This window comes from Strix uralensis, chromosome Z (genome assembly GCF_047716275.1).
Source record: "Strix uralensis isolate ZFMK-TIS-50842 chromosome Z, bStrUra1, whole genome shotgun sequence".
NCBI classification, from domain to species: Eukaryota; Metazoa; Chordata; class Aves; order Strigiformes; family Strigidae; genus Strix; species Strix uralensis.
In genome coordinates this window covers 53,468,099-53,484,439 of record NC_134012.1, presented here as the reverse complement: position 1 = coordinate 53,484,439, position 16,341 = coordinate 53,468,099, and the positions used below count along the sequence as shown (strand labels likewise).

At 39.7% G+C, this 16,341-nt stretch overlaps 1 protein-coding gene across 3 annotated transcripts in view; it reads left to right on the top strand.

Moving 5' to 3' along the window:
• Positions 1–16,341, top strand: part of ZNF608 (zinc finger protein 608) — a 90,784-nt gene that overhangs the window by 42,419 nt on the left and 32,024 nt on the right. For all 3 annotated transcript variants that reach the window (XM_074856488.1, XM_074856487.1, XM_074856489.1), the window contains one exon: positions 686–941. In XM_074856488.1, coding sequence (XP_074712589.1) covers positions 686–941 — 256 coding nt within the window. The remainder of the gene's footprint in view (positions 1–685; positions 942–16,341) is intronic.

Sequence of the window (16,341 nt, the reverse complement as noted above, 5' to 3'; positions counted from 1 at the left end):
GGCAGGTTGTATTCTTCCAAGTATGCATTTTGGAAACCCTGAGAAATTACAGAATCACAGAATTAGATTGTTTGGATAGATTCTTGTAAAAGTTCTCATCTGTTATGTCAAGTAGAAAGATGTAAATGTTATTTGTAAGCTGTTAGGTGGGTGATCCTAATGTATTTTAAATGATTGGATTACAAGAGATTATATTTGATGCCATATGGATATTAGAATTGTTCCAAGTGCTAATTTCTCTATGATGCAGATTAAAAAAAGGCATTTATATATCTTTGTGCTGTTTTTATAAATGTTTTTCTTTAAACAGAAAAATGAAGTTCCCAGTTTGCAAAATTAATTTCCATCCACAAATTATTCTTTGTCAGATCCAAGAAGAAAGTGGCCTTAATCCTTGTTTTTAAAGTTTATTTCATACTAACAGTCTATGACAATAGGGAATAGTCTTGTAGAAACTTAGCAATTTGCTTTGTTTAGCACGGTACATAATTTTGTACTTAATTTTTCATGTGTAGCATTTGGGCTGATGTAAAAAAAAATTAAACTCTTAAGATTGAAAATACCCATGAAACAGCAAATCCCTGCATACATAAATGCAGTCTCAGCAAACTGGACTTTCTTTTTTAATTTATCTTTTTTTTAAATCTCACAGCACCATTATAGTAAGTTTGTCTGTTGTTTTCAGGTTGATCCCCTGTTTACAGTGCCTGCACCTCCACCTCCGATTTCCAGCAGTATCACACCTCAGATTCTGCCTTCCTACTTTTCCCCATCTTCATCCAATATTGCAGCACCAGTCGAGCAGCTTTTGGTACGGACTCGTTCAGTGGGTGTAAATACTTGCGAGGTTGGAGTAGTAACAGAACCCGAATGCCTTGGACCCTGTGAGCCTGGGACCAGCGTGAACTTGGAAGGAATTGTGTGGCATGAAACTGAAGAAGGTAAACTGTTTTTTCCATTAGGTTTGTCTGTGAGATATGTTAACAAGGAGGAGACTTTGCTGTATCTGCCTGGGTGCTAACTAAGGGCTTGCTAGTTATTGGGACACCATTATGTACCATGGTAGTCACAGCTTTATAGCTCAGCTAATGAGTTTTTCTTTTAAAAAGAAATGGCAGGTTTTTTATTATTTAAGCAACTATTTCCCAAATGACCTACCATGTAACCCCATTTAACAATAGAATTGTTTCCTATTGCTATATTGAGTAAAGCATATTGAGAAATATTGAGAATATATATTGAGAAAAATATATAATGAAATACGTAACAGAATAGCATAAATGTGCTATTTAAATGTGCATCATGAGGGGGGTATACATGATGGGAGTGGATAAATTAATAGTTTAGATGAAAACTTAGAAAGCTGAATATTGGAATTCAGACACTATGATCAAAAATGCCATCATTACGTAACAATAGAAGCCCCAGAGACCCAACAGAAATTCAGTTTGATGTGATTATTGTTTGCATTTTGGTTATTTGAAACATACTTTTAAGAGGAAAGCATTCTTGCTCGAAGAGAAGTGTTCCATCTGGTGAAGAAATGCTATCTAAACCAGAGCGATTTCTTTAATATCCTTTGAAGGCATTTGGCCAAGTAGGAACGCTGGAGAGCTTTGGGTAATACTAAACGTTGATTTGCTATGATTTAGAACAAAGGAAGTAGGAAGAGGATTACACTGTGATATGCAGATTTTTCCTTTTTGGTTTTCAAAAGCTCATTATTAAAATACCAGCTTTTTCCTGTTAATGCCAAAAATATTGCATGTATACACTAAAGTTCTGCAATTTTTGGTTTAATAGTAATGGTTTTCTCCAGTTACAGCTGCTTGAGAGTCTTCCTGTGATTGTTCTTATGTTTGTTTTGAGGATTATTTTTTAGTGATCTACCTCCCTCAACAGTGAAAACCAGATTATTTATAAAAGGATATAATGAAAGAATACCACAGTGCATTGCTTCATGATAAATCCTGACATCCTTCAGGCATACGTGCAACAGCATTTGGTCCTTTGCAGTGATATATAAGATCTCACCAAAGTGCTCTACACTGTCCTCTCAAAAATCAATAGAGAGTCAGATTTACTTGCTTTTATATTCTTTCATCCATCCATCTTTCTCTCTGTTTATGTCTACAGCAGATTCATAAGGTAGATTGATCCTTTTAGATTGTTTTTAAAGCACAGTATAAATTCTGTTTTAAAATATCCCTGCAGAGATGACTGCCCTTAGCAGCTCCAATCTCCCTTGACTGGAGTGTATTAACCAGAGTTGGAATGTGTGGGCGTTAACTGTGTTGACATGAAGGAGCAGTAGCTGTTAATAGTGTTATTCTTGCTGAATAAACTAAACTTCTGACCCCCACTGAATTTAAGAAGCCTGCCTTGTTAAAGGTTTGGCACCGGAAATGGAAGTATTAAAAAAGTGCATTTTGGTCAGGATGACATTCCATTTACCAGTTTCTCAGCATTTACTGGTTTAAAAATTCTTGTTAGTTAATAGAAATTAACTCCCTTAACATTTTCCCAGTTTGTCTAAAACAATTTTCTGAAACAACTCACGAGTTCAGTGACAGCATGTTTGAGTGAAACTCTTTTGAATGTGCATGTTTTCACAAACAATACTGTTTGACAACACTACAGCTATGAGTGACTACAATAATAGATAAAATGGGATTTTAGAAAACTCTAGAAGTATAGCTGGAATGTAGCTTAAGAGACTGAAGAGAACTGATATGATTTTATATTGTATGGTCTGTACTGTGCTGTGTTTTACTGTTTCAGACTCTGCTGACTGAAGAAAATAACAAATTTTACTCTGGTTTTCCCAGTGTTCACAATCAACACTGTATTATGAAAAATGAGTTCCTAATGATCATTTTTGCATTTTAATTAAGTTTTGACATCTGGGGCACACATATATGTATATATTTAGCTGTTTTCAAATTTTCTGACATGTTCATGAAAGCAGCTATATAGCAGCTTGCATGAAGCCATTTCTGCCAAATTTTAGAAAACAGGGTGCAGATGGGTCTTCTATTTATCTTTAACAGACAGAAGATTATCAGATACTCATTTCCTCCTGTTATGATTTTGACTTTAATTAGGTCAGAACATGACCTTTCCTAAATTGATGTAAATCCAGAATACTTTAACTGAAATCTTTGTAATTGGTGACATCTAAAACCATCTTGATGTTCAGAATGACCAACTGAAATACAAATTTATTTTGTGATGCCCATATGTTTCTTTCATATTCACCCCCTTCAGTGCTTTCCAAAACCTACTAAAACACACATGCAAACTGACATCTATCTAGCTGTCTATATATCCGTCAGCTTTTTAACGTAAAACAATTCTAAAAAGCTAAGGAATGAAAATTTCTGACCTTGGTTTGTGTTTTGAGATTTTTGAATTGATATGTATCTGATTTAGCCACTCTGTAAGATGAGTTGTGAGGTGATTAGAATAGGCTTGTAGGATGTCTGCGTATTCTATGGCATATTGGAACTATGAACCAAATGTGCTGCTGAGCAGCATTCATATGCTGCACCAGCTAGCTATGGGAATGCAAATACAGAAGAAATGTGGTGATCACAGTTATTATAATAAGAATAGTAGAGTGAGTAGAGAAAGATGAAATCAGATAGTTTATGTAGAACTCATTATGTAATATATGCTTTATAGAGGAGGCGTATACTTGAGAATTCATCTTTTGAAGGTTTTTGGTATCTGAAATAACCCATTTTCTTTTCGGAATGTTAAACAAGTTGTCATACTCTGTGGCATTTGTTCTTCAAGGTCAGAAAAAGGATGATGTTTGATTTTATTAGTCATATTTTTAAGATAATCACTGCAAAGGAGGGGAAAAAGCAGCACTGGCTTTCCGAGAAAACTCTGGCTGATGAAAGAAAGCATTGTTGCTACAGCTCTTTACATTTATTCCATGCCAATCAATTTCAGTTGACTTGATCAGCAGATTTAATAAATCAGACCATTTTTCCCAGAGTGTTTCAGTCTTAAGACGTGTACAGGGAAGCTGGCATCTGAAGTCTGTCACATTTTATTACAGGGCTTTGAAACTAACCGTAGCTGGTTACTCATATAATTGATTGAGACTGCTGGTTATCATGTGGGCATTTCTCAGTTGCACTGCTAAGTTGTGTAGTGTTTAATTTCTACATATGTATGCTTTAGATATTTTCATCTGCATAAGTTTGGATATGACTTGATAATGGCTGTAGAAAAGAATATTGAAGGAACTAGCTGACGTACCCTGTAGTAGTGGAATGGGAAGTGGTTACCGGCACATCAGCCTGAAAGTGAGCAGTCAGTGCAGATATTTGACACCAGAAGCTACCATCCAGTAACAGTAGTTATTGGAATGTATTGTTCTGTTCAGTTGGTTCTTCTGATAATCTGGGAAACCGCTGCGAAAAGTCTGTATGTCTATACTGAGAAGTAAATTTTATCTAGAATCAGGTACTTGCTAAATTGTGTATCTTCTGGGAAAACAGTTTTGAAGAGAGCAGTAATTGTTTCTTACTGCCTCGAGGAAATAAAAATGACTCAGAAAAAAGGGAAACCACTAACCAACTTTCTAAATTGCTTAGAACTTGCTTTTTTGTTTAGTTTCTTACATGCAATTGCTCTGGGTCATGTCCTGTTTTTGGTTCTGCACCTAGTAGTAGTGTCTGTGTTTAGTTGTGGGAAGCAGTAGTTCTGATGATGTCTCATTTGCTTGAAAACTGTGTAGGAGACAGCCATCCGTCACCTTGCTCCCTTTTTGTGCAGAACAAGCTGTCTACATGTGGTGTTGGAGTTCTCACATTGCTACACTGACATTCTTCCTCTTTGTGCAGTTTGGGCACAACTTGCTGTTGTTAAATAACGAATAATGGGGAAATGAGCTGCATTTTTTAAAGTGTCCTCTTATCAGGGTTAGCTTGTTGATTTTTGTAACTGGAGACTAGTTGTCAAATCTAAGAAATAGGGATATGCTGGATCTCAGAAATCTCATGGGATCATCTCCAGGGTATTCCAAATTTATCAGTTCTGACATTATTTTGCAGAAATTTTCAGTAGAAAGGAGAACACTTAGAAGACAAAGAAGCATGCTGGTACTTGTTGTATATGGGTTTTCCAGCCTGCCACATTTGCAGCTAGTATGCATAGGTGTTGTTTTGAAAACATGTCTGCTGCACAGAGCTGATGTGGATTCCTCCCTGCCTTACTATGTGGTGTTAGTTTTGCAAGAACTGTTTTAAAAGAACAGTATGTTTTAAAATGGTTATCTATGTGTTTGTACATGTACATATATAAGTAAGGGTGTGTGTCTATAGAAATAGAATTAGAAGAATGAGAAGTTGTCTTTGACTGCCTCTGATTCCCCCTAGCAATTTTTGTGCTTTAACAACCACATTTTCCCACTTTGACAAATACATGATTAAACGATGGAACTTGTAATGTTGAAAGCCATGTCAAATATGTAAGTAAACAAATTGAGGAATTAGAGATTTTTTTAAAAAAATCTGTTTTATCAACATTACAATAATTCATAGAAATTCAGATAAACATGATTAAATCACACTGTTTTCTTGAGCTCAGGCAAGGTTTATAGAGAGAGGTAATATCCTTTATCAAACCAAGTGATACAGTTGTAAAAAACAGGTAAGCTTTCAGATTGGTGCATTTATATTCCGTCTTTTCTGTGTGATGTAGACCAATGACTTGCTGGGTTCAGGAAGCAATGGTTTGGTATTGTTGACCACCATGTTCAGTTCAGAATTGAAAGACAGTGGATAGGAGCATAAACATATCCCTTGCTCAAAATTCAGGCTTTGTTATGTCCGTGTTATAGAGAAGCGGTTTGTGGAGAAGGTAGGGGTTTTTTTGGCTAGCTACATTAAGAGAACACCAAAAGTCCAGCGATTTTCTACTGTCATGTGAGTCATCTGCTAACCAGTATGAATGTCAGCCAGCATCAAAATGTCATCTGTTCAGAAAAAATTATGCATCTGTTTATACTTTGAGATATAGTGTTTAGTTTTTCTTCTTTCTAGTCTGTGATATCAGACCCAGTAAATTAGTGGATTTAAGGAAGCCTGAGACAGGTGATTCTTCATAGACCTCAACTATTTCATTATATTATCTAAGACACTTGGAGTCTGACACCTAGTACGTGTTACGTAGCAAAAGAGAAATGGGCTATATCTCACAGTGGGAAGACACAGACTTTCATAAAACTGTTTGTAGTTTATGGAAGTTCTACCTACTTTACGAAAGGAGTTTGGGATATTGTACTTTGGGATGTACACAGACTATCTGGGAAAAATTTTAAGAGTTTAACGTTACAGGACTCGAACTGTGAGAGGGATTTAGCTGTACATACACTAAAGTTTGTTGGGTCTGAGGAGCCTTTTTGATGATCTCAGCAGTTTGCCTGACCTTATCAGTGTATGTGCTTGTTTAGGGACATAATCATAGAATCACAGAATGGTTTGGGTTGGAAGGGACCTTAAAGATCATCTAGTTCCAACCCCCCTGTTACGGGTAGGGACACCTTCCACTAGATCAGGTTGCTCAGAGCTCCCTCCAGTCTGGCCTTGAACACTTCCAGGGATGGGGCATCCACAACCTCTCTGGGCAACCTGTTCCAGTGACTCAACACCTTCACAGTGAAGAACTTCTTCCTTATAGCTAATCTAAATCTACCCTTTTTCCATTTAAAGCCATTACCCCTTGTCCTATCTCTACATGCACTTATAAAAAGTCCCTCTCCAGATTTCTTGTAGGTGCCCTCTAAGTACTGGAAGGCTGCTGTAAGGTCTCCCCAGAGCCCTCTTCAGGCGGAACAATCCCAACTCTCTCAGCCTGTCCTCATAGGGGAGGTACTCCAGCCCTCTGATCATCTTCATGGCCTTCCTCTGGACTCACTCCAACAGGTCCATGTCCTTCATATGTTGGGGGCCCCAGAGCTGAATGCAGTACTGCAGGTGGGGTCTCACGAGAGCAGAGTAGAGGAGGGCAATCACCTCCCTTGACCTGTTGGTCATGCTTCTTTTGATGCAGCCCAGGATAAGGTTGGCTTTCTGGGCTGCAAATGCACATTGCTGGGTCTTGTTGAGCTTCTTGTCAACCAGCACCCCCAAGTCCTTCTCTGCAGGGCTGCTCTCAATCCACTCATTGCCCAGCCTGTATTTGTACTTGGGATTGCCCCGACCCATGTGCAGGACCCTGCACTTTGCCTTGTTGAACTTCATGAGGTTCACACAGGCCCACCTGCAAGCCTGTCAGGGTCCCTCTGGATGGCACATCCCTTCCCTCCAGTGTGTTGTGCACACCACACAGCTTGGTGTCATCAGAAAACTTGCTGGGGCTGACTCAGTCCCACTGTCCATGTCTCCAACAAAGATGTTAAACAGCACTGGTCCCAATACTGTCCCTTGAGGAACGCCACTCGTCACTGCTCTCCACTTGGACATCAAGCCACTGACCACAACTCTTGGGAGTGTGACCATCCAGCCCAATTCCTTATTCACCAAGTGGTCCATCCATCAAATCCATGTCTCTTCAATTTAGAGACAAGGATGTTGTGCGGGAAAGTGTCAAATGCTTTGCACAAGTCCAGGTAAATGGTGTCAGGTGCTCTTCCCTTGTTCACTAGCACTGTAACCCCATCACAGAAGACAACCAAATACATCAGTCACGTTTTGCCCTTAGTGAGGCCATGCTGGTTTCAACCCATCACCTCCTTGTCTTCCATGTGCCCTAGTATAGTTTCTAGGAGGATCCGCTCTGTAATCTTGCTGGGCACAGAAGTGAGACTGACTGACCTGTAGTTCCCCAGGTCCTTCTTTTTTCCCTTTTTAAAAATGGAGGTTATGTTTTCCCTTTTCTGTAAATTCTGACATTGTCCTGTAACTGGCTTCTGCGCTATTTCTTGCTTGAAACATGTGGTGCTGGCCAGTGTTAGAGGCAAGGAGTGGGCGAGATGGACTGCTTAGTCAAAGCCAGTATACCAGTAATTTAATTTTTGATACATTTTATTGCTATAACACAATGTGTTTGTGCTGAGAGAACAAAAAGGGAACTGTGAATCACAGAATCATCTACATTGGAAAAAAACTTCAAGATCATCAAGATCAACTATAAACCCAGCACTGTCAAGTCCACCACTAAACCATGTCTCTTAAGTGCCACATCTACCCATCTTTTAAATACCTCCAGGGAAGGTGACTCAACCACTTCACTTGGCAGCCTGTTCCAATGCATGATAGCCTTTTCAGTGAAGAAATTTTTGCTAATATCCAATCTAAACCTCCCCTGGCACAACTTGAGGTCATTTCCTCTCATCAGTTGCTACTTGGGAGAAGAGACTGACATCCCCCTTGCTAAACCTCCTTTCAGGGAGTTGTAGAGCAGTAAGGTCTCCCCTCAGCATCCTTTTCTCCAGGCTAAGCAACCCCAGTTGCCTCAGCTGCTCCTCATGAAACACTGGCACACACGACTTCCCAATTAGACAACTACTTGTAGTCTATTTGATACTGTTTTCATCTAAAATAAATTAGGCAAATAGTAATTTTAGAGCCAAACCCCCATGTATCTAGAGAAGCTCCCTAAAGTGATTTTAAACCATTGGGACTGGCTCTTATGAACCAGGTGTACATGGTTGAGTTGATGTGACTTTAATGAGTTGCCATGAATCAGCTGGGCTATGATAACCAAACCTTTGCAGGCTCTTTGTTCACAGCAAACAGTGGATAAGGAGACATGCAAAATAGGTTATGGATGTTCCCTGGTGGCAGATTATATGTCAGATGGGAGATATTTTGACATCTTGAGTTTAATTCTGATTCTTTTACAAAGCACTAGCACTCCTTTTCCCAGAAATGTTCAATTAGTCATTCATTTAAACACTAATTTAAGTTTAAAGCTGTTTGTGTAGGTGATGGAAAGCATCACACATTAGTGAAGATCTGTAAGAGGAAAAAAAAAAAAAAAAAGAGGTGAAAACAGAACCACTGCTGATTTCCAGACTTTGTTAATGCAGCAAAGTCAAGCTAATTCATCACCCCTTCTCTTCCTTCCCAACACTATTGCTTCTGAAGATTTTTGAAGTCTGCTGACCACCACTGGAAGAAAAGCACTCAGGAAGTTTGTGAAAGATGCTGTTAAATGTTAAATTTGGTATTTAAATGTCAGCATTCCTCCTTGGACATATTCACACTGCAGGGTCTAACTAGTGCTAGTCCTACAGTTTGTTTAGAAAGGCTGTACATCTCTTTGCATGTAGGGATGCATGATTTGTTTACTGTCTAGTGCTTGACTTGTTGCTTCATTCTTACAGGTACAGATGTAATGCTAAACAGAGCATAGCCACAGTACAGTTGCAGTAACTGACCAAAAATATCTGCAGTATCTTATTTAGCCAGGGTAGTAATAGCTAGCTTATCTAAAGGGACCTGGCAAATGCCACATTTTACAGCTCTGTGAGAACTCTCTTGGTATAACCCAAACCAGAGAATGAAAAAACTTAATAAATTCCAGACAGTGCTTACATAAAAAGCTGTATACTGCCAGACTGCTACAGAGGAAGACTCCCTGTGCTGCTTGTTCATACACAGAAAATCATCCCTTTTTACAAACAGGCATATGGGGGCAGGGAGGGTGCACAGAAAAAGGAAGGAGAATAATTGAGATTGGAAACATTTGCTTGGAGCTACTTGAATGTGAAACTGAGTCTGCTCAAGCAGTGAGGTTATGAACACTGAAGAGTTGCTTTAAGAAAAGCAACAGTTTTGAGCATCTACTGCTCAAAAGCAAAATCTCAATAGCAGCAGATTACTTAGAAGTGAGACCATTCCAGTACAAAATACTTGCAACATGTGGTGTTTGGATTTGCAGATAGCAGGGGGGAGAGATGACTGCTAATGAAGAAAGTGTGTATGCGTGCAAGTGTTTTCTTACTAAATAAATGCCACAGGAGTAAAGAATGAAAGCACAACTGAAATGGTATCTTTAACTGATGTGGTTCAGGGATTAAACCACTTAAAGATGTCTCACAGTCACTCTAATTTTGTACATAGGTTAACTAGTTAGGACAAGCTGTGGTCTTCCAGTTTTGTTACACTCCTAAGTATTGCTGGTCTTCTGCAGTGGTGAATGAGAGCTTCTTTCCATTGCTGGACTCTACATTTTCACTAATATAGATTAATATCAATTTAATAATTTTTTTTTCCCCTGTATTATAGGCTACGTAATGGAAAGCTGCTTTTGGCATTGGGACGAACTTGCCTGTATAAGATCAGTGGCTAGCCTAACATCTAGCTTTTCATTTTTTAGAATCAGTGGAAACTTACATTTTGTCACCTGAGGGCATATTCATAATTCTTTCCAGTTATTACTGATGTGGTAGTAACTAGCTACTAGTCTGGAACTCTTGGTGACAAGAGGCAATCTAAAAAGCAGAAAGAAAACCTCAACTTAAAAATTCTGAACAGTGAAGAGTTCTTTGGCCTTCAGGGTTACTAAAAGATTACAGTTTATATTTTTGTTCTAAAAGAGGGAGACAGGAAAGGTAGAGGTTGAGGGTGAAGACACTACAAAAAAAGAAAAGTTCAAGGGAAATAGCTTTCTTGGTTTAGATTGAAAAACTAGGTCTAGCTTTACTAAAGCTAGTGTTGCAATGGAAACCACAATTGAGTTTCATCAATTTTATATCCACAAATGCCATGAGATCTAGGGGGAAAAAACCTGAAAACATCTGGTATAAAAAACAAAAGGCCAGTATTAGACCACTTTGCTTTAATTCTGGGGGGTTTTGGGGGGGTATTTTGGTGTTTGGTTTTGTTTTGTTTTGTTTTAAAGGAGTATCAGCTAAAACAGAAATACTTCTGTGTCCATCAAAATGAACATGGGTTTGTAGTTACTAGCTGTAATTAAAAAGTATTTTTAAGGGGATATAGCTGTGGAAATAAAAGCCATAGAATTAATTTTTAAGGGCAGAATTTACTACCCTTGTTAAAGATTTAATCAGAATAAAAAGGAATATTGTAAGAAAAGCCTTCTTTTCCCCTACTCTTTTTTTTTTTTTTTTTAAACAGGTGTCAGTTACTTGTTAAGCTGAGTTGGGAAGTTTATTAGGGCTTTGTTTAGGGTGATATTTTAGTGTATTTAAGTGATGTTTTGAGTTTTGCTGTTCTTTCTGTATGGGTGTTAACAGGCAGATCAGGCCATTTGCTTTTTCTATAGTGAGCTAGCCAATAGTATAAAGATCCCCATTAATAAAATGGAACGGAAGTTAGTTATCAGTAGATGGTAATTCTGAAGCCATTCCCTAACACTGAGGACAGGTGTTGTAGAGAATTGGTTTCATGCTGGGGCAGTTCCAGATCAATCTTCGGTTAATCTAGGGGTGGTTTTTTTTTTTTTCCCCGCCAGTCGCTTAAAACTTCTGCATTTAAGTAGGTTGAAACAAGTAATTACGTTTTACTGTGTGTTTACTTTCCCCTACAGTGACTGAACCTGTACTTCTTAACATTTCATTCATATAGAGCTGGCTTTTGTGGATCTTTTAAAGCCTGAGGCTATGTGACCCCCTCTAGTTGGGAGATTTTAGAAACAGAAGAGTTTCACGTTTCACTAAAAGGAGCTGTTTTCCTTAGGGAGGAGATAAACTGATATCAACTTTTACCAGAGTATGACTTCTAATGTGTGTTACATATTCTTTAAAAAAGCTTACTTTTTACATTATTCTCTACAATTTTATTGAAGTCCTGTTATGACTGTAGATTCTGTCTGTCATTCCTGATAAAGTTTTGCAATTAATTAATATTTGCTTCTTGAGAAGTTTGTCTGCATCCAAGCCAATTTCATCCAGAAGAACCGCTGCCTGTTGGTAGACTTCATTTAGCTTCAGAGTAAGAAGTATGACTGGTTACAAGGCTGAGCAATTCAAAAAAAAACCAAAACCCACAACAAAAAATACAAAATTGTTCCCAGGTTGCAACAATTCCAAGCTAGACACCTGTATTTAGAGGCAGTACAACCTGAAGTAAGGTCAGTGGAAGCTACTAATGTTTGTTAGATGCACACAAGTCTGTTGGATGCACACAAGTCTGTGGGACCAGATGGGTTGCACCCAAGGGTGCTGAAAGAGTTGGCAGATGTGCTCGCCAAGCTGCTTTCCATGATTTACCTGAAGTCATGGCTAACTGGGGAGGTCCCATTGGACTGGAGGGTGGCAAATGTAACACCCATCTACAAGAGAGGCAGAAAGGAGGATCCAGGAAACTATAGACCTGTCAGTCTGACCTTGGTACCAGTGAAGGTCATGGAGCAGGTCATCTCGAGTGCCATTAAAAGTCATATAATGGACAACCAGGGGATCAGGCCTAGTCAGCATGGGTTTATGAAAGGCAGGTCCTACCTGACAAACCTGAACTTCTTCTATGACAAGATGACCCGACTATTGGATGAGGGAAAAGCTGTGGATATTGTCTACCTGGATTTTCAAAAAGCATTTGACACAGTTCCCCATAGAATTCTCATAGAAAAACTGGCTGCCCATGGCCTGGATGAGCGAATGGTCTGCTGGGTCAAGCACTGGCTGGATGGACGGTCCCAGAGAGTGGTGGTCAATGGAGCTAAATCCAGCTGGTGGCCGGTCACAAGTGGTGTTCCTCAGGGCTCGGTGTTGGGACCATTTCTGTTTAACATCTTTATTGATGATCTTGATAAGGACATAGAGTGTATCATCAGTAAGTTCGCAGATGACACCAAGTTAAGCAGGAGTGTCAATCTACATGAGGATAGGGAGGCTCTACAGAGAGACTTGGATAGATTGGATCAGTGGGCCAACGTTAATGGGATGAGCTTCAACAAGGCCAAGTGCCAGATCCTGCACTTGGGCCACAACAACCCCATGCATCGCTACAGGCTTGGGGAGGTGTGTCTCGAGAGCTGTCTGGAAGAGAAGGATCTGGGGGTTCTCATTGACAGGCAGCTGAACATGAGCCGGCAGTGTGCCCAGGTGGCCAAGAAAGCCAACGGCATCCTGGCTTGTATTAGAAATAGTGTGACCAGCAGAAGTAGGGAGGTGATAGTCCCCCTGTACTCTGCACTGGTGAGGCCACACCTGGAGTATTGTGTCCAGTTTTGAGCACCTCAATATGAGAGAGATATCGAGGTGCTGGAGCGAGTGCAGAGGAGGACAACGAAGCGGGTGAAGGGCCTGGAGAATAAATCCTGTGAGGAGCGATTGAAGGAGCTGGGACTGTTTAGTTTGAGGAAGAGAAGGCTAAGGGGAGACCTCATCACTCTCTACAACTACCTGAAAGGACATTGTAGAGAGGTTGGTGCTGGTCTCTTCTCACAGGTAATTAGCTATCGCTAATTTAAACTGCAACAGGGAAGGTTTAGACTGGACATTAGGAAAAAATTTTTCACAGAAAGAGTGGTCAGACAGTGGAATGGGCTGCCCAGGGAGGGGGTGGGGTCACCATCCCTGGATGTGTTTAAGGGTCGTTTAGATGAGATGTTGGGGGATATGGTGTAGGGGAGAACTTTGTAGAGTAGGGCTGATGGTTGGACTCAATGATCCCAAGGGTCTTTTCCAACCTGAATGATCCTCTGATTCTGTGATTCTGTTACTTAAAGAAAATCAGATAATTTTTGTTGAATTCTGAAAGAGAGGATGACATTTCAGCATAGTCTGCATGCACCTGAAAAAGTAATTTCTCTGATGCTGTATAAAGGAAAGAAAAAGTTTTTCATGACAGTTTTATAAAAATTAAGAATTCAGTATTTTTAATCATGTCAGACCTGTGTGTCTCGTAAGTGGCAGTATAGTTTAGTTCTTTGACAGTAGCCAGTGTCTGAGCTTTTACAACTTCACCAATTTTTTGCAAACCCCAGGTAGGCCCCATTTCTTCCAGACTGGAGAGCTACTTAAAGTGGGGGTAAAAGATCTTGGGTTTGAAACATAATGACACGGTAGTTTGTTTCTCATTAAACTGGCTAGTCAGGGTTTGTTAGAAGCAGATTCAGTTGGGAAGGTGTTCAAACATAGTTCTGATGGGCAGAGAAAAACAAAGTTCTCACAAGTCCTGGTGGAAGGCTAAGAGATCTCCACTGTGCTTCTGACTTCCTCTGATCCAGCATGTGAGAGGTGGCATTCATTGAACTGCATGCATTTTCTTCAGTCTAGTTCTTTTGGAAACTTCCCACAACAAATCTTCACATCTTATTTGAGAGTTGTCTCCTAGGTTTTGTGCGTGCATGTCCCACAAGCTGCACAGACTGGTTTCTTTAAATTTTCCTTTCTCCAGCACTTGAAGTTCTGATGACCTCAACTGCTTAAGTTATACCGAGGTATGGCTTTTTGCTGACCAGGGAGACTGCAGATGCCAGTGGACTTGAAACACATTTTGAATGACTACACCTCCCCTGCAAACACCTTCCTATTGACAGTGGGAATGAAGTTGTGTAGCATTTTAGTCATTTATTTCATGATACCCTGTCTGGAGGTTTTTCCGCAAGAACTGACAGGCAGTTTCTCTCTCAGATGAAGATTAAAGGTGGCACAGAGGTTCAGATTTACCAACTGATGGTGCATTTTTATGAAACATGAACCAGAATGCTAATGCCATTTCTTCTCATTTTGATTCTGCCCATGCAAGTGGCACATAAAATTAGTGAAAATAAGGGAGGGACCAGGACACTTATGGGGAGGGAGTAAATCTGTGCTTGGTTGTGCTTCAAGGCAATGGGTGGTGATTGAGTTACAAATGGTTCTGTTGGTCTAGACAAGCAAGTGACAGGAAATAATTTAGAGAAAATGTTTCTCTATCCCCAAAGTGTTATCCTCAAGGCGCACAGTTACTAATGCTGTTGTGAAAAGAAACCTCCATTTGGACAGACAGCTTGATGCAGGCAAAGCTGCTAATTTGTTTTCAGCTTCAAGGAGATTTAGAGTCTTTGCATCCTTGGCAGTAACACACAATGTAATTGTTTCCATTCTCTTTAATCTTCAGTCTAGCTGTATTGGCTTAGTGTAGTCAGGAAAGGCTGGAATGTTGACTGAATTAGCTGCATGGGATAGCTTCTCCTAACAGGCGAGGAGAAGTTACTCTGGGACTCATCAGACTTTCTAGTATGTGAGGAGAACACTCGCTGTTCTTTTCATGGTTACATCTAGACACAGAAACCCTTTTCCGCAGAAATGAAAATAAATCGATGGGTATGAAAAGGAGGTGACAGAATTAATGTTCTTCCACTGGCAATGTTACTCAGTTATTAGGGGCTCTCTGTAAATAACAGCTTTGCTTTCATCTATTTTCTGCCTCTTTCTTCCACAAAAGTAATTTTGTAACCCTAGAATTTTTAAATACTTTAAAAAACCCTAACTGTGCACCGGGAGATTTGTTTGCATTCCTGTTATTCAGTTTGGCAATGTTTGTGGACTGCAGCTGCTTACAGTTTCAGAATATGTGCCATTAACATACCACTGGTACAAACCTAGCTCAATTCACCAAAAATACAGTCTTCAGAGAAGGGATATAGCATATCATTGAGCAGTTAAATTATTTAGTCAATCCAGTGGTTAAGCTTGGGTCAGCTTTGAAGGGTAAATTTCATTGCTGGGATACATTCTTGGCTATGAATGAATGCATGAATAATCTTTCTTTGAACCTTAAGATGCACAATAGACACAATAACTCTTGAGTTGAACTCTTGAGAGTGGGCTGATTTATGGCAGCTGTTGAAACTGCTCCTAGTCAAATTATTTTTTCATCTGTGAAGTAGAAACCTGTAGTATATTAATTACTGTATGCCATTGCAGTGGTAGACAGACAAAAGCTGTGCAAGTCTTTACTACAGGTTTTTAATTTATAGGTTAAAAGAAAAAGTAATGATTTTGACATGGTACACTGCCATAAACTGAAAATCACTTGTCAGGGTTCCAGGAGACAAATAGCTGAAGGCGTCATTGACCTCAACTGCTCAGCCAGTTGATCTGTGTAAGTTACCTCCCATTTAGCAGAGGCAACAGCAGGGATTGTGTGTGCTCCCCCAGTGCCAGCAAGTTCACAAACCTGCATAAACCAGCGCTTGTTTCATTTATATTAATGCTGTGCTTGCAGGTGACCAAGGATCTGACACACATTTGTTTCCACCCTTCTTGCTCCAAGGGCTATAGCCTCAAGCAAAGGGCTGTCACAATTGTACAGGAGGGGGTAGCATCACACACTACATCAAAATTTGGCCAAGTTTATCTGCTGGAGAGCTTAGTTTGCTGAAGAATCAAGAGAGGTCTGTTTTGTGATCAGCAGTAGTGGCTTG